Raw genomic sequence first — 24,381 nt, forward strand, 5'->3', positions numbered from 1 at the left:
TGTTTACTTTTTTTTATGATCTTTTCCCCTGTTTTCCCTCATTCTGCCTCTGCAGGAAGAGTCAGAAAACCCTCATGCTGAAAGTGTCAACGCTCACTGCTGGGTAAGTCTGTAATTGATGCTATGACTTGCATTAATCCGTCCAAATCTCCATCATGAAAACATCGATTTTTAGACTAATTTTTAAATGGTTTTAGCTGCTCTCTCTCCTAATTCCTCCTCTCTCCCAGGAACCCGTCTTTGCCTCTGTCTATTCTAGCACTACGCCCCAATATATCATGTGTTTCAATCAGGTAACTGCGTGAGCCGGTGCATGGCAGATTCATTTTTGCCTCTTGGTTTGCTGTGTTTTGTATGCAGTGATTCAGGTGGATGTGATTTTTTTTTTTTTTTTTTTTTTTTTTTTTTTACAGCTGACGTGTGAAAATTTCACTCTCGCTAACAAGTCGACTCTGAAGTGAGACATCACAGCTCTCGTTTCACAGCTGTTTCTGTCTGTGCTCTGGTTGTCTTTGTTCTTTTTGGAAATCACTAAATATGTCACACCCCCTTCACCCCACCTCCCGGATTTTGATTTTTAACAACCTGGAACAAATGAAGTGAACCAGGCGTTTTGTTATGATTATCAAGAACATGACGCGCGTGTTTCTTTTCACGTGTTTCTCATTAGTTCCTGTTGCTCAAATGAAAAATACAAGTTAAACTTTCAAAGTTTTTTGGAAACAATAAGTCTCTACTCATATATTAACATGAATGTCAAAGCAAGACAGAGTTTGCCGTATTTCGGATTTGATGTGCCATTTTCCTTTCATTTAATTTTCTTTATTTTCTAATGATAATGCGCATTAATTAATCTTTCTATAAATATGCCAGCGTCAGCCAGAGGGCTCATTTTCAACTGCCAAGTTGATGAAATGTCAACAACAGGTAGTAAAAAAAAAAGACAAATCATACAAAGCAACAAAAAACAGCAAAACATTGATGCAACTCTTCAGTATATCCAGTATATTCATCCCAAGAATGATGGGCAATGATGGGCAATGATGCTAATAGCTACGTTCTGCACATATTAGCCATGCAGAGCAGCAAGACTTAAAGTGAAATGTTAAAAACCAATTGTATTAGTCTTAATCAAACTTTAGTAGTGCTAGTATTAAAGTTTTCTTCTGCTTCTGCGTCAAAAATCTACTTTCGGTGTTGATTTGATGCCTGAATGAATCTCGAGTGTTTATAGCCTGGCTAACACCTGACACTCACATGTGTTTATTGTTCCTAAATGAGTCAGATTCATTCTGCTGTAGCTGTGCATCATGTTTAAGGAACTCACCTGTTTCCTTTATTATCCCTGTTTTCTGTTTCCATTTCATCCTCAGACAAATCTGTCCTTTGAGGCGCAAGAAGTCCCCTCTCCCACCAAGAACCCCGCGCAACCTCAGTGGAGACAGAAGGTATTTTCTATTTTATAACCTTTTTGATGTTTAAATCCACGTGAGAGCTCGTGTGTATGGTAACAGAAGTATTTCTGTTGCTGCGTAGGGTAAGGCAGTCGAGGATGGAGCGTTTCAGACGGACAGAGCCGAGGAATATGACGCACAGCAGGAAAGAGAAGAGCGGGAGACTGGACACACGGCCAGTAGAGGTGAGAGGGATCGCTCTGCTTTACTCTCCTTCTTTACTCTCATTGTCACCACACCACTACGCATGCTTTTGTGTTGACCGCCTGTCTTGGATCTCCAGAGGCAGACACGAATGAGACCTCTGATAACAAGAGAACATGCACTGAAGCTCCCGTGTGTGCATATGAAGGTTAGAGCAGCGTTAGCTCAACAACACTAACAATACTCTCATTTCACGCTCAGCTCCAGTTTCCTGTTTGTTTCTCTAAACTGTTTGTTCTCTTGGTTTGACAGAGACCTCCCTTCAGCCTGCGATGGAGTTTGAAGGTAAGATATAAACAGCCGGTAGTTCATCATTAATGTTATCAAAGTCTTCACTATGATCACGTTTTTTCATTTCCGCCCTCTGCCAGCTCCGCAGAGCTCTCCACTCTCGGTGCCTCCACCTGAGGCGAAGGAGGAGGCGCTTGCGGATGAATCCGGCGCGTTTGATGGAGGTTTCTACAGCGATCAGTCGTCTCCCTCCACCTGCGCCCCCCCACCCTGTGGAGACGGTGCCGCCACAGAGAACGAGCAGGACCTGGCTGTCCTCTGCCAGACCAACACACCAATGTGAGCCTGGTTTTACCACAGATTGTAAGATTATTAAATGTTCAGTGATGTGCACGAGAGAAGATGAACCCAACCATCTGTTCTAGGTATTTTCTTATTAAGATTAATTTGTAGAATTTATAGCATTTTATCAGGTGTCTGACAGATGTAGTTTGTATGTTATGGTATAGGATGGATAGAACTTCACTGACAGACCGCAGGGCTGGTTTTAAAAATCATCCTATATTTTGACTCATCAGCCAAAAAATCATAATCAAAATGAACATATAAAGAAAATAGCAACATTTTTTATTTTTTATTTTAAACTTCCCAGATGGCTGTCAGAGCTTTGTCATCACAGCCTGGAAATACACAGTATCATCTTATTTTCAAGGCTCCAAAAATGCAAGAAGCTCATAGAAGATACTTCCTTGTGATAATTGTTCATGTCGACAATATCAGATAAAATATTTGGGCTATTATTCATTTATTTAAAATCATAATGAGTTACGAGTTAGACGAATAGATGAACAGTTTTAAGTGATAAGGAGGAGGCTTTTATGTGAGCTTGATAGATGGTTAATAGTTTTTTAGTTTTATGAAACAAAAACAAAGGAGTCGACCTAAAAAACAAAACAACTGTTTATATATTTATGAGTTTTCCTGTTTGTTTTTTTTCTTGTTTTTCATTGTAGGAATAAAAAACAAAATTACATAAGACACAAGACCATAATCACATGGTATGGCATAAAAAATAACATATATACAACTGTACACAATACCATAATGACAAAACAATGGCACCCAGCAAGAAGTGTGACAACTATGAGACCAAACTTGTTTATATGTAATAAAAAACTCTTAAGCATAGATTAAAGCACCGGGTGGATTTTGATGCTCCAAAATTTAGCCCTGTTTACAATGACTTCATAGTTGTAATTTAATGTATAGTTAATTCATAGTCATTAGCTTTTATTCATAATAATCAACTGCATCGTCATGGAGGTGGGACATTGGTAACAGTCCTGCCAATGTGAAATCTTATCTGCCGTGTGTGTGTGTGTGTGTGTGTCTGTCTACGTATGTGTGTGTGTGTGTGTGTGTGTGTGTGTGTGTGTGTGTGTGTGTGCGCAGACTAACTTCAGCAGTAGCAGAGCACAGGCGGTCGGTGCGTCCGTCCCGCAGGACTCAGGGCTCCAGGAACCCTCTGAGGGCCCTCGCTGCCAGAGAGGACATCAGGCAGGACTACATGGGAGAGAGAGTCAACACGTCTGCTGAGGAACAGATCCAAACAGAGAAGAGTGAGTCTCCTTCCGTTTCTTTTCATGTTGTCATCCTTTCTGCTCCTCAGCTCTCTCATTTTGTGTTTGCTCCTTTCCACAGAGTCTAAGAACTCCTCTGTGGCAGATTCACATCCTGTCAGATCAGAGGACGCCGTCTTCTCCTCAGATGCTGCGACTACCAAGTCTTACCCTCCCTTCAGCAGCCTGATGCTCGTTCACATCAAAGGTCAGAGAAGACTTGGTACATGGGTCCATGTCCCTGTGATGATCTCCTTATGTTCAGGTGTTTATATTAACCACTGCCTGTGGTGACAGGTAGGCGGCATGTGCAGGTGCGTCTGGTGGAGCCCTCAGTGCGGTCGCTCAACAGTGGAGACTGCTTCCTGCTGGTCACTCCAGAGAATTGCATCCTGTGGAGCGGAGAGTTTGCCAGCGAACAAGAGAAAGCCAAGGTACCAGCGAGACAGTTGCATGTTGTTTTCTCTGTGTGGGATTTACAATGGTAATGATGTTGTAATTATACTGTATAATACATATTCCATATTCATATTTTACATTTCATGCCACATAAATGCATAAAAATCATATGAGCTACGACTCTTGAAGCCAGAAGGAGCATTTTATTTTTACATAAAATACATTTTTAGCAGTATATACAGTAAATAAATTGAATACTGTTTGTGGAGGTAATACTGGATGCACTGATGCTTTGTGCTTTCAGTTCACACAATCACCAGTATTCATGTTCTCTTTTATTAGGGATTAAACACACAGGGTTTAGTGAGTTAACTTACCTAATCAAGCTGAACATATTCCAAAGGATTAACTCTGTGATATTTACTGTCTGTTCTCAGTACTTTAAGTTACATTAAGTTCAGCCCCCTTAGTAACCATTTATATGCGTTATATAAACATTTAATAAATGGTTTATAACACACTATAATGTAGATGAGAGCAGGTAGAACTGTGTGTTAATGTATTTGTTCAACTATAACTCCTGTGGGCACTCATAGGTGGAGGCTAGTGTTATAATTGCTGACAAATAATAAACACTTAAAAACCTCCTTATATCTGGTTACAACTAAAAAATGTTATAATAATGTGTTATAACCCATTTATTGAATGTTTTATGCTTATAAATGTTAAACAGGGGGACCTGAAGTCAAGTGTTATTTGTGAATTTGTTTCAGGTTTGCATACAAACATCATTTTCCTCTGTGGCGCATCCAATAAAGATGTCAGACACCTCACACAAAGGAAATTGCATTCTGGGATTCAAAAACCACCTAAAACAATTGCAGTGTTTCACCAAACTGATCAGGAATTTCAGCTGCAAGCTGCTTTATCACACACTTTATTCTGACAGCTGCTACTGCCTTCATATTTAGATTAGTGTCACAGATTTTGATGGTTGTGATTTAGTTGTACTGAAATCTGTGTTAGAGGATGAGCTACATGACAGAGACAAAGGGGTCGACCAGATAAAGTCAGGTGAGGTGTTAGTGCCCTACATCAAAAAACTACTCTCTACACTTCTTCTATCACAGCTATAAAAGTGAGTGACCCTATCGAAATACTATGAAGACACATTTAAATCAAGCAGCTAGTAAAATAAAGCATGTGGTAAAGTGTGGTAACAATGATGGCAAAGGCTATGTGGCTGAAATACTTAGTAGACCGTCTTGACTTGTCACAGCAGGAGAAGCACAGCTGAAACACATTTCGTTAACGATGGCTCAGGTCCATCAGGTCATAACATTACAGCTGCTCTAACGAGTCCGAATTTCTGCTGTGAAGTCTCCATGGTTACAGAATCTGATGGGCCACAGAGATTGGTGCAGAACAAAGTCATTTTTTTTTTTTTTTTTTCTTCTTTCATCAGGTGTCAGGAACCACCATTTTTAATAGCACAATTTCATTTAATCTGTTACTAGCCAGTGCCATACGGTGTGCGTGTTTTACAGTGGTATTAGAAAGTTGAGGTTTGTTTTTCAGGCCTCGGAGCTGGCATCATTCATCCAGAGCCAGAGAGACCTCGGCTGTCAGGCCTCCCAGGTCGTCCAGCTGGAGGAGGGGCTGAACTCTGACAGCAGCGTGGCCGCAGACTTCTGGAGCCTGTTAGGAGGACGGACACACTACAGAGGTTAGGGTTCACAATGTGTAATAGAAAGAAATCATAGCGGGTGTACATTCTTACAGTTACAGTTTTGTTAGGGTGATGTCACTGAGTGATGATTGAAAATGAAAGACGTGTGTGTGCATATAGAGTGTACAGCATGGTTTTTTGTTTGCCTCTACCTACAGGAGCTGGTGCACCTGAGGAGGACGAGTTCTTTGAGCGCGGCGTGGTGGAGTCCAACTGTGTGTACAGACTGGTGGAGAACAGACTGGTGCCTCACGAACAAGCCTGGGCCTCCATCCCCACCATCTCTCTGCTGGGCTCCACTGAGGTGTGAGGATTTTTGTTGAAGGCTTTGTGTTGTTTCTCAAATGTAGGGATGTACTGTAGAACTCATGTGTGTGTGTGTGTGTTGTGTGTGTGTGTGTGTGTGTGTGTGTGTGTGTGTGTGTGTGTGTGTGTGTGTCTCCAGGCCCTGGTGTTTGATTTCGGCAGTGAGGTGTACCTGTGGCATGGACAAGATGTTTCCTTCAGCAGCAGAAATGTTGCTCTGCAGCTGACTCACCAGGTGTGGGTCGGAGCTTATGACTACAGCAACTGTCGAGTCAACCCACTGGATCCCACGCAGTGTAACCCCAGCATTCAGCTGTAAGTTCACACTCCAGGCGATGACATGAGTAAAGCTTTTAGTCCGTACTTCACAATGAAAAATAACAGTGGACGCCACAGACAACAGAGAATGACTGTAAGTACTCACCACATGAATTGAGAATAGCTGTGCACACGAAGCGATGGATGCAACTTTAAGTTCACTGTGCATGCAGCAGAACCCCATTAGTCTGCTGTGGGTCTTTAGTGCATGCAGTAAAACCAGAACAAATTGCTTGCGATTCCACACTGCACATGGAGAAACCACAGCGTGTTCACGCAACATGCTGAAAAATCCCAGCATGCCGTTGTAAGTCCATTACACACAATGAATTGCAGCTGGTGTAAGACAGCTGTTTTTGTTTTTTTAAGTATTACTACTGTTCACTTTACAGCCCTAATACAGTGCATGGCTGGAAAAAGTATGCAGACACTCAAACATTACATCCATATGTGATAGTTATTCTGCTGCTATAATGGCTTCCACTCTTTTCGAAGGACTTTCCATAAGATTTTCAGACAAGGCTGCAGGAATTTTTGCTTCATCCAAAACCATGAGAAGCAGTTCCACGCACAAAACGAAAGGAACAGGCCATATAGTGTATAGAACCAAAGGTTCATATTTTATAAACTCCAGGGCTCCAGAACGCAGCTAAATGTGTAAGTACACAGATTATAGGCAAATACACACATAAACAAAGGCAGGCTGATATGATGGCATAGTTAGCATGATAACATAGCATTATTTAAAGGCATTATTTAGGGTTTGATTCAGTCTGTAACAAAACAGTTGGTAATAATTTCCACTGTTTTCTCTAAAGTGTATATTTGCTGTATGTCATTCACTCAAAAGGAAATAGATCCCATGTAAAATTAGAGTCTAGAGTGAGTGGTTTATAATAAAAACAACTCACAGGAATGTGTTAAAAATTGTGTTCACCCTTATTTTGGTTTCAGGACATTGACTCACCCAGCTTTCCTTCTGTTCTCAGGAGGGGAGAGGGTCGTCCCAGCTGGGCGTTGTTCGGCGTCCTCTCGGAGCGCAACGAGACATCTCTGTTCAGAGAGAAGTTTAAGGACTGGACGGGCGGGAGTGGAGACAGGGAGGAGGCTTTACTTAACAAGGAGACACAGGTTCATCCCACTGTTTAATGGTTCAAAGTCATGATTCAACGTCAGCCATGTAGACAGAGTGATCAGAAAAAAATCACTTTCAGAATTTAATCTGCTGTGAAGACATTACTTACCGCCCTCCAGATGTTTTCCTCTTTTTTTCTGTCGCGCTGTATAACAGTAAGAGCAATTAAGCATACTGGGAAATGTAGAAAATCATTTGAATAATAGTCGAGAAGACACATACTGAGAAAGTAGTCCCCCATCTAAATAAATCCCCCCCCCCAAAAATGGATGATAACAGTGTCCAAAAGTGTTTTTTTCTTTTATAAATTCTCATGTAACCACTCAATGACATTTGCTCTTACTCTCTCCACAGTCTGTCCCAGTTCAGGCGTCCCAGTCCATCTCCCCAGCATCAGACCTCCTCAGCCCCTGCGACGCTAAGGCTCTAGTGACGGGCCAGTCGCTAGAAGGAGACGGGTTGGTCCACAGCGTGCTGGGCGGGCTAGATGTCCAGAGAGGTCACGGTGTCATCACGCTGGAGGAAGGGCGTCAGATGGAGCTGAAAACGGTTGCAATTGACACCTGGCACGTCCAGGAGTTTGATGACAGTGAAATTCCTGTGGCGAGCACAGGACAGCTTCATGAGAGAGACTCCTACGTCATCCGCTGGACGTACAGCGTCAGTACTGTTGGTTAGTGACGTTCATTATAACAAGAGACACAACCTTCACACTCCTTACTTTTAGTTTCTGATGATAATGCATGAGGAGCTGCGGCTTATTCTGTAGTTTTAGTCAGTGCAGCCTGACTTGGACAAGGACGTCTACAACAAAAATGCCTGAAATATAAAAGTTAAGATTTTTTTCATTCTCTGCTGCAGATAAGACGAACAGTTCGGAGGATGGTAGCAGTAGTCCTGGACAAAAAGAAAACACTGCTTTCTTCCTGTGGCGCGGCCGTCATTCCAGCGTCAGTGGACGTGACACTGCGGCTTTCCTGTCCATTGGGATGAACAACCTTGAAGAATCACAGGTAAGTGCATGTCTTTCATCTATTCATACATATACATCTATACATACACACAACTACAACCTCCTGTTGGAGTCGTGACAAATCTTACTCACATATGGTATAAAAGTACAACTTAGGCTTTATACATTTATTTCACTATATACCAGCAAGTTAATATCATGCGGTCAGTAATATCAGTATTGATTTTTGAACATTAAGTATCTAAAAAAGGGTTGATTCTGTAGAGATGATCTTCTTTCCTTGGCTGGTAGCTCCGGGCTTCTGTAGGAGGAACCACTAGATACAGATTCGCTGATTGATTGATAACATCCAGAGTCATACAGATACAGCGTGCTGCACAGTGTGCTGTCAAATGCATCTGCAACTGTCCAAGCAGAATAAAGTAAAGAATAGATATGTTTGTAATATATTATATGGAGTTTATAAAGTGCAACGTTAAAGCATAAGCAATGTTAAATAGCTCTTAGAATTTCTGAGTATACAGAAGAGAATAGCATACTTTAACCATCCACATACAGTGTATCATCACTGAAGGCAAGCGGCGCATTCATGTATCCTTTAAGATAAGAGGCACAACTATGTTTGGTAACTCTCAGAGACCAGCAGCAATAAAAACAAGATAAAACAAGGTAAATGAAAAAGTTAAGATAATTGACAACATAAACATGTTGATGTAGCGTCCTCTATCGATACATAATAAATGAAGGGTCTTGGATGAGAGAGGGAAACAGTGACAGTGCAAACAGTGCAGTATAAAAAGGTGAACAATGAATTAGGAAGTTAAAAACAATACAGAGACATGTGAGCATAGAAGAAGTGTCCTCTATCTGAACATAGAAGGCACTTTAACAGTGCAGTATAACAGGACTGCATTATGAATGAAGGACTTGTTACAATAACAATCATTACACATGTAATATATATGTACGTAATAAAGTGTTGGAATGCATGGGAGATGGTGTTCAGGGGCCATGACAGATTTTATGTGATATAGATTCCCAATAATTTGATGTGGTTGACACCCTCCACCTCACACATCTCACAGGTTCATACAACAATAATGAAGCTCTGAAAGGAACCGTTCTTTACTATAGCTGCTTCTGCAGATGTGTCTATATGTCTGTGAAATGTGGAATACATGGCTTTTATTTACTCTTTAATGATAATAAATTAAATACATTTTTGTGCTTTTTCCAATATTGAGTTATAGAAGCTGGTACAATCAGGATTGTCGTTACAGCCTTTGTGTTTGTTATGTTGTTCTTTAAGGTGGTTGTACCTCAGGGGAAGGAGCCTCCCTGTTTCCTGCAGCTTTTCCAGGGAGGCCTGGTCATTCATAAGGGCCGGCGAGAGGAGGCCTCCACTAACGCAGGTGCAGTAAATTCAGGTTGTTTTTAGGGCAAGTTTTCCGTCTCTTTTGTTAAATTTTTTCAGGTTTTGAAATGTGACTTTTATTGTCTGTCTCTTTGTCTTGCAGTGGAGTGGCGTCTGTTCTGTGTGCAAGGGGAGCTCCCAGAGGAGGGATCTCTGTTAGAGGTGGATTGCTGCTGTGCAGGTCTTCGATCCAGGGGCTCTGTCGTCCTGCTGAACAGCCAGCAGGGGGTGCTGTACCTCTGGACAGGTTGTAAAACCCAGGCCAGCACCAGAGAGGTCAGCAAGAGGGCAGTGGAGTGTCTCACTCAAATGTAAGTCACATATACCAGATGGACTTTTAAAAGACTGTAGTCCAGCTTTGATCTTAACATTTACGGAGTGTGTGTTTTGTGTGTACAAGGTGCCCACCAGAGCTGGGTCTCAGCACAGGCAGTCCTGTGAAGGTGGAGGTGGTAGAAGAAGGTTCGGAGCCTGCAGACTTCTGGACAGCACTGGGACAGATGGACAGGAAGGCCTATGACTGCATGCTGCAAGGTAGAAAACAAAGCTCGTTTTGGTTCTCTTTACCCAGGACATTTCTCACAGCATATAGTAAAGAAAATTGCACGTCTGTCTCCTGTCAGATCCAGGAAAGTACAACTTCACACCTCGTCTCTTCCATCTGAGCGCCTCCTCTGGGAGCTTCCAGGGCGAAGAGCTGCAGAGTCCAGGCCGGCTGCCGGGGCTCGTGATGGCAATGCCCTTTGTCCAGGAGAGCCTGTACTCTGTACAACAGCCAGGTGAGAGCAGACACGGAACTTAACCATGACACCCAAAACCTTCTTCTTTTTCTCTTTAACTCCAATTGTTTATATCCTCAAGTACGTTACAAGATTCACTGAAATATAAAATCAAGACGTCAACAACTTGAGAATTTGATTTAGAAAGCAAATGTATAAAATGTTCACAATCATTTTTTTAATATTGAGCTTGAGGTCTCATTATTCACCTTGGATACAGCAGTTTGAATAGAAAAAGGTCCACTTACTAGATCTTTTCCAGTGTTTTCAGCCACATTCTCGTGGCCTTCATTAACAGATGGAGTTTGCTCAGGTTTCATTGAGATGGTTCAGTTATTATCACATGCCATAAGAATGAAATTATAACATATAAATAAATAACAAATATATGTTATATAATATTTTAAGACTTCTAAGTCAAAATCGACTTTTATTACACGTCACTTTCTCTTTTCTTTCTCTTTTTTCTTGCTGCCAAAACAAAAACATCCCACAGGAACATCAAAGCCTTAATCTAGCATTAAACTGATTTAGTTCCACTTATTGCCTCATGTTTCCTCTATCTTTCTTGTCTGTCTGCCAGCCTTGTTCCTGCTAGACAACCGTCTGGAGGTCTACCTGTGGCAGAGGGGTCAGCCTGAGCAGACTGAGAGCTCAGCTTCGGCCTGGAGCCGCTGGCACAATGAGAGGAGGTGCGCCATGCAGACGGCGCTGCAGTACTGCAAAGGTAGGGGGGGGGGGAAGCAGTTGGGCAGGGATGGCGTGGAAAAGAAAGCATTACTGGTGCTTGATGAGTTTAAAAATGTGCTGTTTTTTTTTTGTTGTTGTTTTTCTGGGTTTTTTTGCTCTGCAGAGATGAACCCAAGACGCCCACCTCAGGCGTACCTCATCTTAGAGGGGTCTGAACCTCTCACCTTCACTAATGTCTTCCCCCACTGGGAGAGGAGCCTGGGACCCCACACACAGGTACAAGCACCATGCAGGTATATGATTGTCATCTAGTAATGAGGGCAGATGTTGTGTATTCCTCCGGCGTATGTGTGTGGGTGACTTATAGCTCTTTCAGCCCATAATGTCTGCTTTATTATTATCAGCCAGCCACATCAGCTGTCCACATAAATACAGTCTATAAAACCTGCTACCATTTATTTTCCTTTTACTGTCACTTTATTCATTCATCAGTTGCACTTTCCTGTGTTTTGTACAAAAGTAACGTATCTTGAAATTGCCCTTATCACTGCGTAGGTAAATGGGCTCCTTGTGCTTTAAAGTGCATTTACCTCTAAAAGGATTTCATCAGACTAGATTCAGGCTGCCACATTAAAGATGACTCAACTTGTCTATCAGGGAGAACTTTCAGTCTCTCTGTTAAATCAATAGGCAGTTTGCAGCCAGCTTCTTCATGCTGACAAGAGCAGATTCTGATTCTAATCGCTTCATGTTATTTTTTGGCTTTAAAGTTAAATTCCAACATTTTGGAAGATCAACAAAATGACGGTGATCAGTCTAGAAATACTGGTGATATTTTGCATATTAGAGAGACTTTTTTAATGAATGAGTCACATACTGTGATAACAAATGATTAAGTATTAAAGTATCTTACCCTTGACTGACTGACATCAAGTTACCTCTTTAAGCACTGTCTAAATCTACAATACAGTTCTAATATCTCTTTGGTATCTTGTATATCTATTTTGGAGTCTAATTATTAGTGCTGTCTTTTTCCTCTGCTGTGTGTGTTTGATGTCTGTCGGTGCGTGTCAGGGCGACACAGGGAGGGTAAAGCTGACCTTGGTGCAGGACGCCCTGGCCCAGCTCATGAAGACCCAGTACCCTCTGGAGGAGCTGCTGCGGAGCCCCTTACCTGAAGGAGTGGACCCCCAGCAGCTGGAGGTCTACCTGTCTGACCAGGACTTCCAGGTAAACTGATGGAGGAGCAGCGCCAGCACCATGCAGTGATGTCTTTCGACCAGCAGGCCGCAGTGTTCACCAGATTTGGCAAATGAAAAGAGATATTCTCACGTTTATAATCTTATGATGAATCCTGAGAGGAAGTTTAGTCTAAACTTTATGAAATGTTTTTTAAATTGTTTACTCCATTATTAAATCACTACAATTATGTTTCAGACTATTTTGGAATTGAAGAGAGATGAATACGCCTCCCTCCCGAGCTGGAAGCAAATTGATCTGAAGAAAAGCAAAGGGTTGCTTTGCTAGACAGTGAGAACACGTGGAGGCTGACTGACGCTCCTGTAGCAGGGACTTCCTCCTCCTCTGAGAAGGGAAGATGGCAGGGGGACATTACCCCCATGTTGTTGCACAAAGGACTACTCACAACGTAATAAAAAGAAGAAAAAAATTCACTTTTATTTATGTCAAATTAGTATGGTGTGTGGACTTTTTATCGGACATGGATTTCTCTGTAGCTATTGTCCAGAGCAAAAACAAAACACATTTTCCTATGAAACTTCATTTTATCTGTACAAATCAATGAAAGATAAAAAAAGAAAAGGTGTGTGGGAGTAAAAGGACATTAGTAACAAACTGTGGGATAAGGATGCGAAAACAAAGGAGTGCTTACAAAAGAGATCAATGCTAATAAACAATGTAAACAAGAAAAAAAAGGCTAACCACTTTCTAAATGTTTCCTCCACGATCGAAACCTTTCCATCAAAACATCTCTGCGTGTTCGGAGCTACAGTTTTTGCTTCAGTTCGTTTTCGATTCACAGAACTGCTGCTTTTCTTCCCTCCTCAGTGATTGTCACCAGAGTCTTAAAACAAGCGCTTTTGACTCCATAATCTATGATGTGTATTTTAACAGTTGTGTGTCATATGATGTACTGATGTGTTAATTTGTCTGCCAGCTGCTGGTGTACAAAGGTTTGTGCCATGCGTATTGTAGCTGGAGCCCGTGTGTTCATTATGGCTGTGGGTAATGCCTTATTAGGGCTCTTTGGGGATTCACTATTAGCTATGCATGAGGGAACAGGTAGACATGCTCCAGTAACATCCCTCTGGCAGAAAACAACACACTAATTCTGCTTCACCTCAATCAACACACTGTTCAAAACATCCTCATAACACAAGCAAACACAAAGACATGCTGTGTCTCAGAACAGTGACATGAAAATCACTAATAGATGTACCTAGCAGCTCTGGGTCTGCTTTGATATTTGTATCTTTGTCTCATCCCTGGTCACATGTAGATAGAAACACAGTTGAATTTGAAAGGACATTTTTAATAAAAAAAAAAAAATATTGGGGTCTTAATTAAAGAACATAAAACAAAGTATGGGCCATTGACCTGATGATGGTGCTAGGCAAAAAAGTAATTGATCACCAAAGTTATTACAATTCATCCTCAGGGGGATGTGAATATCTGTCCAAATCTTTGTGCCAATCAATCTAGAACCAGTGCTCTTTCATGACAATCCAAGTTGTTGGTGGTGCTAGAGGAAAAGTCAGATGGTGGATCACCAAAGTCAACACAGGGAAGCATGAACGTCTGTCTAAATGTGTGCCAATCCATCCAGTGGATGTTGGGATATATTATTCTAGACCAAAGTGCTGGACTGACTCCTGAGAGCGTGCTGCTAGCACGGCTAATAACCTTCGAGAGGAAGAGATACCAGGTTCTCAGTTGGTAACAGCCTCCATTAATCATAATAGAATACAACAACTGAAAAAACTTTAACTGCTGATGTGTAAAACTACTGAGGCTCGTCTCTTCAGCCACACAAGAGAACCCGCAGACAGGTGATTTGTATCAGCTTAGGAGTATCTGAGGGATGTTTTTGAACATCCACAGGTCACGTTGACCCCACAGATCATAAGTCAGTCAGGTTGGTCTTCCATTGGTCTGCTGAGTTGGAGCTCACTGACTAACTGGGTGTTATTTTCCTCAGAATGGATTAGCTGACTAAGCCTCCATGTGACTGTGCAGTGCTAGAGAGATTGGATTTAGGCCCACCGCTGGGTGATGGTGCACTCGAGAAGAAATTTCCAAAGGCCCTTTAATTGCAAGCAGCTTACATCTATAACAGACCAACTCTAAGAACATCTGCACACACACACACACGTGACTGTGACTGTATGACATCTACTTTATAGCAATTACTATGTAGCTGCAGTGAATGCAGCTCCTTGTTGCAATGTGACCAAAAAAAAAAAAAAAATTCTCCATGTTTTTTTTTCTTTTCTTTTAAATGAGGAACAGAGTCAGGTCCCTGCATCCATCAGCACAACCTGTTCACCCTGTTTACTGATCAGATGTCCATATTAATTTGGACTGGATGATGAGATTGGGAAAGATGCCGTTTCAGCGCTGTCTGGTAGAATATGTGCCTGTTTAGTATCAACTGTGTGCAGAATTTAGAAAGGGAGACAGCTGAAGGACATAAATGACACAATCTCATGCCCTTCTGCTGCTGTTTGCTTGTGTCAGTATCTGTGCTTGCTCTAAATGGCCTGCTCTCTCTGTGCGTCAGCTCCAGGTATGCTTCGTTCCGGTTCAGAGGCCAGCGCTGCCTCACGCAAAACCACCATGTGATCTTCAGCTGCGTGGAGCGACTGGTCGATCCAGTCCATACTGCCGGACATGTGACAGGCGTTGCGGGTGACCAGCACCAGGTGGCTGACTGAAAGGAGCAGAGCAGTGGCCCTGAGGAGAAAGAATGGGACAAATAGGTTTCATTTAACTAGATTTTTATTTTGGTGGAGCTGCTGCTGGATGAAAAGCATCTTTTAAAAAAAGATTAAGCAAGAACAGGCTGAGAATGGGTCCTGGAAGTAACACAGCACATGAGGGATTTCATAAAGTTTCAATTTAATTTGAGTAAATGATAAAAACTTTTGAGTTATAATGTTTTCCCGGTAGCATCAATTTGCTGTGACACCTGAGCATTTGTATTCCAGTCTCGATTATATCTCTGTATATCTCAAAGATTATTATATTATGGACAAATCCAGTCATGTGGTCGCTGCTCTCCCGCTCCATCAGATGCCTAATCAGTCAGCAGGTCTTTGCATTAAGCTGTCAAAGTCATGCAAAAAAACCTATTTAAATGGAAAAAAAAGCCGTGATTACCTGGCGTCCAAGAGGATTGGATCCAGAGGAGGGTACATGGATCTGACCACGTCGTCCACCCTGTGTGACAGGACAGTGAGGACGTGAGGACAAGGCAGGATGGCCTCAGTCAGCAGTGTGGTGCAATATAAAGTTGAGGTGAATTGCTTATGTTACCTCGGGCTAATGCGTTTTGCCACTGTGATGATATCACTCAGGCTGGCTGGTGCTTTGACCTTTGCCCCCGAGCCCATCGTCATGGCAACCAGTTTCTCAGTCAAAGTGTGGCAGATCTGTGTGTGGAAATACATGTTAGTATCAGTCAATCAAGTCACTCAACCTAACAAATTACAAATGATGACATGTGAAATGATGATGTCTGAAAAATTGAAGTAGACCATGTAAACATCTGTAATGTTAACACATCAGTCCTAAATCAGTTCCAGTTTCCTTTATGGATACCTGATCCTTTAAGATGGATAATCTTGTCTTTGCATCTTTGTCACAAAGAAGACTGCACTCCACTGTCTTGTATGATTAATGTTCATTTCTAGCATCTTTTAAGACTTAGCTGTAAATAAAAATATCAACTGGAAAAGAAGCTGGCAGTACCACTTGTTCAGGCCTAAATATTGTCTGCAGCAAGTACAGATTATCCACAAGGCACACTGGGCCTGTGCTAAACTCCCACCAACTGAGGCCTTGTCCTGGCTCTCTAATTTTCTTTCTAAATTAATTCAGAGTGTGTATGTTGACATATGAAACAGTGGATGCAGAGTTACTTTACAAATTAAAAGTATTATGATCGATGTGCTGGCTGAGTCGGGATCATGATGATGACGACAGAGGTCAGATGGTGACCGTGGGAATTTAGCGTTAAAGATGGCTGGGGCTTCCTGAAACATCATGGAAGACAACCACGTTGGAGAAGTGGGATAGCAAAGGGGAAGGCGAGAAGAAGAAGAAAAGATTGTCAAAATAAAATCTACGTCGACTTTTTAAACTAGCTAGCTTTAACAAAGCGCCTGCAGAGGACGATGCTAACGTCGCAGAGGAGGAGGACATTAACGAGGCAGCAGCCGTTAACGTTCAGCTGAACATCAGCTTGAAACAGGCACAGCGACAGTCACCTGCCCACCCGCCCCACCTGCCCCACCCTTATCTCCACCTGAGTAGAGTGAAAAGGTTACCGGTTACTTTGTAAAGAGAATTAAAAATGAACTGAAAACAAGGAGGAGGAAACAACGACAGAACCGGGACTCCTCAGAGCCGGGACTTTAATGATGTGGTGGAGGAGTTTTTGACGAGACAGCCCGGAAAGAGGACCTTCACCTGTGGTAGGTTCTCTCACACGTTATTGTTCACACATTATGGACTATCTTGATTTAAGGTATATATTCTTGTGTCCAAGGTGTTGTATTAATACAATGAGGGGCAGTCCATATTGGTTGGTTTTGGAGAACCTATTTGACATTGTATCATTGTGTCTCTATACCAGGAAGGTTGATTTGGTGGAAATCCTGTATGATACAGGTTACATACATTATTTGTTGTCATCTACCTAAGCAGAGCAATAGGATAGCAATCTCTCTCTCTCTCTCTCTCTCTCTCTCTCTCTCTCTCTATATATATATATATATATGTAATCTATTGATGGTTTTAGTGATTTTGCAATCAAACTAGTGAAGAAATGCAGAGCAATTTCTGATTCCAGCTTCTCCAATGAGAAGATTTGCTGCTTTTCATTGTCACACATCACAGTAGATGAAATGTTATATAATATATAGTTTTTCACTGCTGGTTGGACAAAACAAGACATTTGAAGACTCCACCTTCGGTTCTGCGAAGTTGTGAGGAGGATTTATTGACAATTACATGTATTTCAGTTTTAATGCTGAAATGTGAGAATTTGCTGCTTTTCATGGGCTTCAATTTGATAACTTCATCCTGTGCTCTGGGATATTATGATGGGCATTTTTTAATGTTTTCTTATGTTTTATAGACCAAACGATTAATCGGTTTAATTTAAAAATAATCTTCAGATTAATTAATTGCAGAACTTTGAGTGCATAGTATTAATTGAAAGAAAATCAGATCTTCTCTGGTTTGGACAACATTCAGAGAGGCAGAGGAACAAAATTTGGATTTTTAAAAGTGACAGTGACCTGTCCTCCCCATCCCCAGAGGAAACTACGCTCTTTCAGTCCGTTACTGTAAAATAAAGAGTAAGTAAGAACTTATGTTACCTTTAGGATGGAGATGCAGTGAGAGACCAGACCACTGTTGGAGAAAAATGCACAGAATTAGCTGAAATTTATGGCACTGATGAAACAATGGCTGCTCTGATAGAAGTAACATCATCTGAAACTCTATTTTCTCTAATTTAGGCCATGCTACTGTTAGGACATACGAGGCGTCTTCTATCCAGTCCTCATTCTCCAGGATAGCCTCGATGTGAGGGTTGGTGATGACAACATCGTCCAGCTCCAGCTCTGACGGTTCACTCTGAGTCTCCATGGCTCCGATCAGATCAACTGTGGGTCTGTGAAACATAATAGGCAAAGCAAAGGAAGGAAAGCTGAGTGAAGCAATTTCCTAATTCTAAAAAATGAATATCTATGAATATATGATGTTAAATCCAAAGTCTCTACCACACCCAACCCCGTGCATCAAGGATGTAGTGCTATATGTTTAAGTACCAGCGTCCACCTCTGATGCATGAGTTTCTAATTTTCAAAGGTTACATAACCACTGTTCCTAAAATGGCAAGTTTACATACATTAGTCAACTATAACTGACAACACGATCTAATGTTTTCTAATTTATGAAGTCATTATGTTGCAAATCATTTAGTCACAAAAAGAACAGGTTACACTAATACTTCGATAGAGGATTATGTCCATATAGTGTCAGTAAATTATCAGCCAAATAATGATTTTATGACAAACTGCGAGCCAATGATTACACCATTTTTGTAAATAAATGAGGTGCAAAGCGGCTTTGTAAGACATTTGGCAGATGCTTTTATCCAAAGTGACTTACAAGTGAGGGATATCAATAAAACTTCAGTGCAGTAGGAAACCTTGTGTAAGTACTAAATGCTACATCTGTTCGATAAGTACAAGGAGATCAGGTAAAGAAATGCACCGAAAGTGCATAGAAGACCCCAACACTAATGGACTCTAGCATTAACAGTAATGAATGAGATATGAATATAGGCTGCAAATAATATTGTAGTTAATTTAATATTTCATCAGTATTATTTTGTAATTTAATGACATACTGTGTGTCATATATATTTATGATATTCATGAATGTTGATGCACTTTAGTCGGTGATACTTTATATAAAAAATCAAGAACAAAATGCTCATAAAATCTATTGAAGAAATAACTAAGTACTGCAAAAAAAAAAAAAAGTGTGTGTATGTATATATATATATATATATATATATTTATATATACACTTGAACCAATATAAAAGACTGGCATACTTTCCAGAATTGGGAAAGAGAAGAACTGTGGGAAGCAAAATCAGTGGCAGGATTAACATTGAATCAAGAAATGGAAGATGCAAGTACAAACATACAAAAACGGCGCTAGAGATAGTGCTCTACCTCCTCCATACGCTGTCTCCGTGCCTACAGCCACCAAGGACACCTCCTCCACATGCAGTGATGCCACCCTGCAGCTAAACAATGCCAGCAAGACTCAGACAGCGGAGAGGAAGATAAACCAATGTACTCTGACGTGTCCACACTCCCTCTGAACCCTACGCCAGTGACTGGGCAGGGACAGACTGGGAAACACAAACTAACCTTGCTTCTCCCAGGAAGTCCCTTTCTCCAATAGCAGCCTCTTTTGACTACTGGCTTCAGAGCCAAGTGGGTAGAGGAGATGTGCACCAGATGACATTGACGGCTGTAATCTATAAAGTGCCCCCTAATGCCCCTAAAACAACTACATTCCTAAAACGATTAGGTGCATCAGGTATTCCAGGACTTGAACCAATAGCTGAACCACTACCTGTATGTTTTGGGGATTATAGAGGTGAGCACCCATTTCTTCTCTCTGATTTATGCCCTGTTAATCTACTTGGCCGAGCCCTTATGTGTGCTCTCACTGCTGGTCCATATCCCGATTGTACTTCTGGGAGTGGTTTATCTTAGGGAGCTCCTAAACCTTAGTGATATAGTCTATAGTACTACAAATGTAAGAGACACCTGAATGTCTGCAGTGTGTGTCACATGTCTGACCAGGAAGCAGAGATTACACCTATGAAGAGAGCTGGAATGCAGCAAGAGATGGTGACATAACAAAAATAGTATTTGTGGGTTTAAATTTTGCAGCTGCATCAATAACCCTTTCTGAATCTCAGGAAAATCTGTTTTCAATACTTGGCTCTGTCCCTCACATTGACAAAATACTCAGATAGCGCCTGGGTGGCCATGGGACCTTGGGTTAAGACAAATTTTGAAACCTCAGACTGGCAAACTGGATCACAAAGAGGTAGCACTCCTCACTCAGTCCCATGGTGACAAAGAGCGACCAATAAGTTACTATTCGAAACCCCTTTCCACCACAGAGAGGGCTATGGTAGCATGTGTAAGAGCTGTAGCAGCTGCTACCAAAGCAGTTTTGACCACAGCTGATATTAATGCTATGTGTCCTCCGATTGTTCATGTCCTGCATGCTGTCCACTCATGTAACCCTTTCAACTCCGCTTCCTACAGCTGAAGATGGAGAACCACATTCCTCTCTGGTGGTGGTTCCCATTGTGATGCACTATTTAACACACCTCTTCCTGACCTCTGTGTTTTTGTGTGACTCTGTGTTATTTGTAGATGGTTCCGTGAGAAAGGCGTATAATGGTTTCCCTTGTGTTTCCTACGCCATACAGTATGTACTGAACATTCATATAGATGAACGCGCCAGGCTTCCTCATGAATTATTTGCCTTAACTTGTGTTTTCATTCTAGTAGCAGAACAGGATATCACACTGATTATCAGTATGTGTTTAATATGTGTCGTGTCTTCCATGCTTTGTGGAAAAACTGTGGTTTTCTTTATCTTTACAGGCAAACCTCTTTCCTATAGAACTCTTGCCATTAAACTCTTGTCTGCGTTATTTCTCCCTGCCTCTGTTGCAGTATGCAAAAGGCTCATACAGGTTCTGCCGGTCCAGTGTCACAGGGTAATTCAACTGCTGATGCTGCAGTGAAGGCAACTACTCTTTCTGCCTCCCCCATTTTGCAGATGCCCCTTTTCTGTACAGGATGATGTTTTTTCCCTTAATGGTGTCTCTTTGCTTGAATGAGGAGCTAATGCTGGGGAGAAAGCACTATGGCGAAGAGAGGGTTGACTACACTCTTATCTGGAGTCAGGGTAAATACAAACGAGCTTAACTTCTGATAGAAGTTGTAAGACACAGAGGTAAACCTGCCACACAGTGAAAACTTCTGCCTTATACAGATTTGAAGACATGTTGATTTACTGACTTGGAGTCGAAGTGGTGCAGCAGATCATGAGGGTGGCAGTAGCGGTGTCTGCACACCACCACTAGGGCAATGAAGGAGGCCAGGAAAATGGTGGCCAACACCCCAATGGCCACAATCACCACCGTCTCCATGGCGACTCCGGCTCCCACAGCGGCTGCAGACAGCAACTTGTCGATAGGAAAAGAGTCCAATCAGGGTCGGCTGATTGTCCGAGCTTGATTTATGGATGGGCGCTCATCTGTTGAAGAGATAATAATTGGTGGTTTCGGTCTGATTGGGTGACATCAAACTGGAGAAGAGCGACATTATTACCACACTTGAGCATAATTCTGCAAGAAATTTCTCTGTTTTCCCTTTTTTGTTGAAACATAATACACCCCTAGAACCATGGAGAGGAGAATACAATCAGCAGTGTTTTGTCTGCTTCTAAATATGACACACCTACATCGCACACATACAGCTGATCTTTATCTGAGTACATAAACGCTCAAGTGTACTTGCCCTTTGTTTGCACTTTATAATGAGAACAGATTGAGAGACCTTTTGCTGAATTGGGGCAACCACAACCAACAACATCTATTGTATTAATTGTATTAAACTTTAACAAGCAGTAACAAAGTCAAAAGCTTGAAAAACTGTATATAAACCCACAGTCTTAACCTCAACAAAGAACAATAGTCAGGAACAAAACCCTCATGAACTTTGACCTGCTGCCATCTGATGTTTTCAGTCCAGGCTTAAGTATTTTTGGATTATCTGCAGTTTAATTTAGTTGACATGTTCCCACATTTAGTTTCCCTCTGTGTAAAGTAAACCTGTGCTTTGCCCAGTCTAGTCACTCATTAACCCATACTGCCCCACCTGATGGCTTTTGTGTGTGTGTGTGTGTGTGTGTGTGTGTGTGTGTGTGTGTGCGTGCGTGCGTGCGTGCGTGCGTGCGTGCGTGCGTGCGTGCGTGCGTGCGTGCGTGAGTGAGAGTGAATGCTCTAGAAGGAAGCGGTCATTGGATGCCAAGACAGCTTCCTTTGTAGAGTATAATTGATTGTAATTAGGCATGACATTTTTAAAGCAGGGATATAGTTTTTTGTATGCTGTTAGAAGTACAAATTACCACAGGGAAGCTGAACTTTCAACATTACAACATTGCAAACCTGCCCTGGATGATTATGTGAGATTCAGCCATGGAATGCCGTAATTCTTTAATCAGATTAATTTGTGTTACACTCGCCGTATCATACAGGGATTTCTCCTGTCTTTCTCTCGCCTGAGAGCTTTTCTAACTCCTTTTCTTTTCACAGGCAGGGGGTTTTTTCTTAAAGCTTAAAAACCCACAGTTAAAAGGAAACACATGTAAAGGTAAACACTGTGATTTGAAATGTTTCTGGGTTTAGAAAAATTCCACAGGGCTGCTCACTTTTCATCACTCAAAATATCCCCCACAGCCCTCAGTGTGTCTGTTAGTGCCATCTGTTATGATTTTAAGATTAAACACCAAAGCTTTCAAAAAAGACATTCCTCACTGTCACTTTTACTGAATGGCATTTAAATCAATTTTTAGGAAATTCTGTTTAGAAAAATATAACATGGGGCGTCGAGTAGCTCAGTTGGATGAGCATCTGCCCCATGTGTAGTGGCTACAGTCCTCGCTGCAGATGTTCAAGTCCCGCATGAAAGCCCTTACCTGCATGTCATTCCCCCTCTCTCTGCCTCCCCATTTCCTGTCTCTCTACTCCACTATCAATAAAGGCACAAAAAGGCAGAAAAAATAAATTTAAAAAGAATAATATAACCTCTATAACCAGGATGACTTTACTTTAAATTCAGGACAAACTGGTTTATGACATACATATACTGTAAGTACTTCAGTAATGTACTTAAGTAGAATTTGAGATACTCCAAGTATTTACATTTTTTTTTGCTTTATACTTCTACTCCACTACATTCATTTGACCTCTTTAGTTAGTAGTTACATGGCAGTCAGACATTACATCCAAACATCATATGATCTGCTCACAAGATAATGCTCCTCCATGAGAGTAAGCAAAGCAGGATATAAAGTAGTCACAATGAGGTCAGGCAGCTTCATTGCTTCCTGTAACATGAAATGGGCCACTCTGCATAACAAGTCCTCTGACTGTTGATACTTTTAGTCAGTTCTGCTGATAATGAGTCTGTACTTTTACTGAAGTAAGATTAAGTCCTTGTAATGGAGTATTTCTATACTGTTGTATTACTATTTAGTACATGGTCTAACACTGCAAATAACATACTGTCCACAGTCATTTCTAGAAAAAGATAAACCACAAAAAAAACAAACAAAAAAAATGATCAGAAAAAGTCAGTGACACTAAAATAAACCCCCTTTGTTGTTTTAATGGGCTTTGAGCTTGGCATTTACAGTCAATCAATACTACTTTATTTACCCGTTAGAGCAGCTGTAGTGTATGCAGCGGCCAGATCAAAAGATTAACACAGTATATAGAAAGAAAAATATTGTTGACCATAAAACTTAAAACATTCAAAGGCTGTTTGTAGAATTGGTAATAAAGAAGATACATACAATATATACTATACATCTAAACAACTAAATAAGGGCAAAAAAACATTTAAAAAGAAAATATTCAAAATTGAGAAAGTGGACATCAGAGGACATAAAGGACTTGTACTCAACTCCACTTGAATCAGTGTGTGAGGTGTCCACCATACAAAAACCCCTTAAAAGGGGGTCTGGGTCTCAGTTTGAGATCCGTGCTAAGCAATGTGGCAGCGATAGACAGTTAATCGAGTAAAACCGAATGTATTTTTCATCACATTCATGTTCTCATGTTATTTTCCCTAAGACCCTAGTTAAATCAAAAACACATCCAGACCCCTGCTCACAAATAAGTAAGTAAAGTTTCCCCACTTCTTTCTCAGACTGACAGATAAACGGAGTATTTAAACATCCTGAAGTTGAAAATATGAATTCTACTAAAACCTAACAAACACCTTTAAAGTTCTGCTTTGAACCAAGACAATTTTTGACTTGATTTCCAGTTACTTACCTAAACATTTTCTCCTTTTAGTTGGATTCCTTTAAGGAGACAAAATAACTTTTCCCTCGTCCACCGGGAGCGCGGAGACGGCACCGACATCTCCAAACCTGAGGCGTCGTGAACGCGCACACAAGCAGCCCAGCTGTAGCTGTCGGTGTGTGACCGATGATCAAACTTTGTGTTACCAGCGCGCGCCCTGCAGCTTTATCAGCCACGCGCTT

The 24,381-nt window shown here is 41.4% G+C and overlaps 2 protein-coding genes across 4 annotated transcripts in view; one reads left to right on the forward strand and one right to left on the reverse strand.

Moving 5' to 3' along the window:
- svilc (supervillin c) overlaps nt 1-13,185 on the forward strand; it is a 25,792-nt gene extending 12,607 nt beyond the window's left edge. For 2 of the 3 annotated variants that reach the window (XM_056400768.1, XM_056400771.1), the window contains 24 exons: nt 56-103; nt 231-293; nt 1,374-1,448; nt 1,537-1,639; nt 1,738-1,806; nt 1,911-1,943; nt 2,030-2,228; nt 3,342-3,508; nt 3,591-3,716; nt 3,806-3,942; nt 5,486-5,633; nt 5,795-5,940; nt 6,082-6,257; nt 7,250-7,391; nt 7,750-8,068; nt 8,257-8,408; nt 9,678-9,780; nt 9,886-10,093; nt 10,183-10,316; nt 10,406-10,561; nt 11,145-11,288; nt 11,415-11,527; nt 12,326-12,481; nt 12,689-13,185. In XM_056400768.1, coding sequence (XP_056256743.1) covers nt 56-103; nt 231-293; nt 1,374-1,448; nt 1,537-1,639; nt 1,738-1,806; nt 1,911-1,943; nt 2,030-2,228; nt 3,342-3,508; nt 3,591-3,716; nt 3,806-3,942; nt 5,486-5,633; nt 5,795-5,940; nt 6,082-6,257; nt 7,250-7,391; nt 7,750-8,068; nt 8,257-8,408; nt 9,678-9,780; nt 9,886-10,093; nt 10,183-10,316; nt 10,406-10,561; nt 11,145-11,288; nt 11,415-11,527; nt 12,326-12,481; nt 12,689-12,778 — 3,207 coding nt within the window. In that variant the 3' untranslated portion in view covers nt 12,779-13,185. The remainder of the gene's footprint in view (nt 1-55; nt 104-230; nt 294-1,373; nt 1,449-1,536; nt 1,640-1,737; nt 1,807-1,910; nt 1,944-2,029; nt 2,229-3,341; nt 3,509-3,590; nt 3,717-3,805; nt 3,943-5,485; nt 5,634-5,794; nt 5,941-6,081; nt 6,258-7,249; nt 7,392-7,749; nt 8,069-8,256; nt 8,409-9,677; nt 9,781-9,885; nt 10,094-10,182; nt 10,317-10,405; nt 10,562-11,144; nt 11,289-11,414; nt 11,528-12,325; nt 12,482-12,688) is intronic. The other variant, XM_056400769.1, reaches the window with a different exon arrangement.
- tmem98 (transmembrane protein 98) lies at nt 12,906-24,293 on the reverse strand. The gene is made up of 7 exons (XM_056400776.1): nt 24,170-24,293; nt 21,126-21,363; nt 18,039-18,170; nt 17,875-17,908; nt 15,806-15,921; nt 15,650-15,709; nt 12,906-15,223 (listed from the first exon to the last, which is right to left on the reverse strand). Exons 2-7 carry the CDS (start codon nt 21,254-21,256, stop codon nt 15,022-15,024), a joined length of 675 nt encoding a protein of 224 aa, XP_056256751.1. The 5' UTR covers nt 21,257-21,363; nt 24,170-24,293; the 3' UTR covers nt 12,906-15,021.
- Nucleotides 24,294-24,381: the final 88 nt, after the last annotated feature.

Source organism: Seriola aureovittata, chromosome 17 (genome assembly GCF_021018895.1).
Source record: "Seriola aureovittata isolate HTS-2021-v1 ecotype China chromosome 17, ASM2101889v1, whole genome shotgun sequence".
Taxonomy (NCBI): Eukaryota; Metazoa; Chordata; class Actinopteri; order Carangiformes; family Carangidae; genus Seriola; species Seriola aureovittata.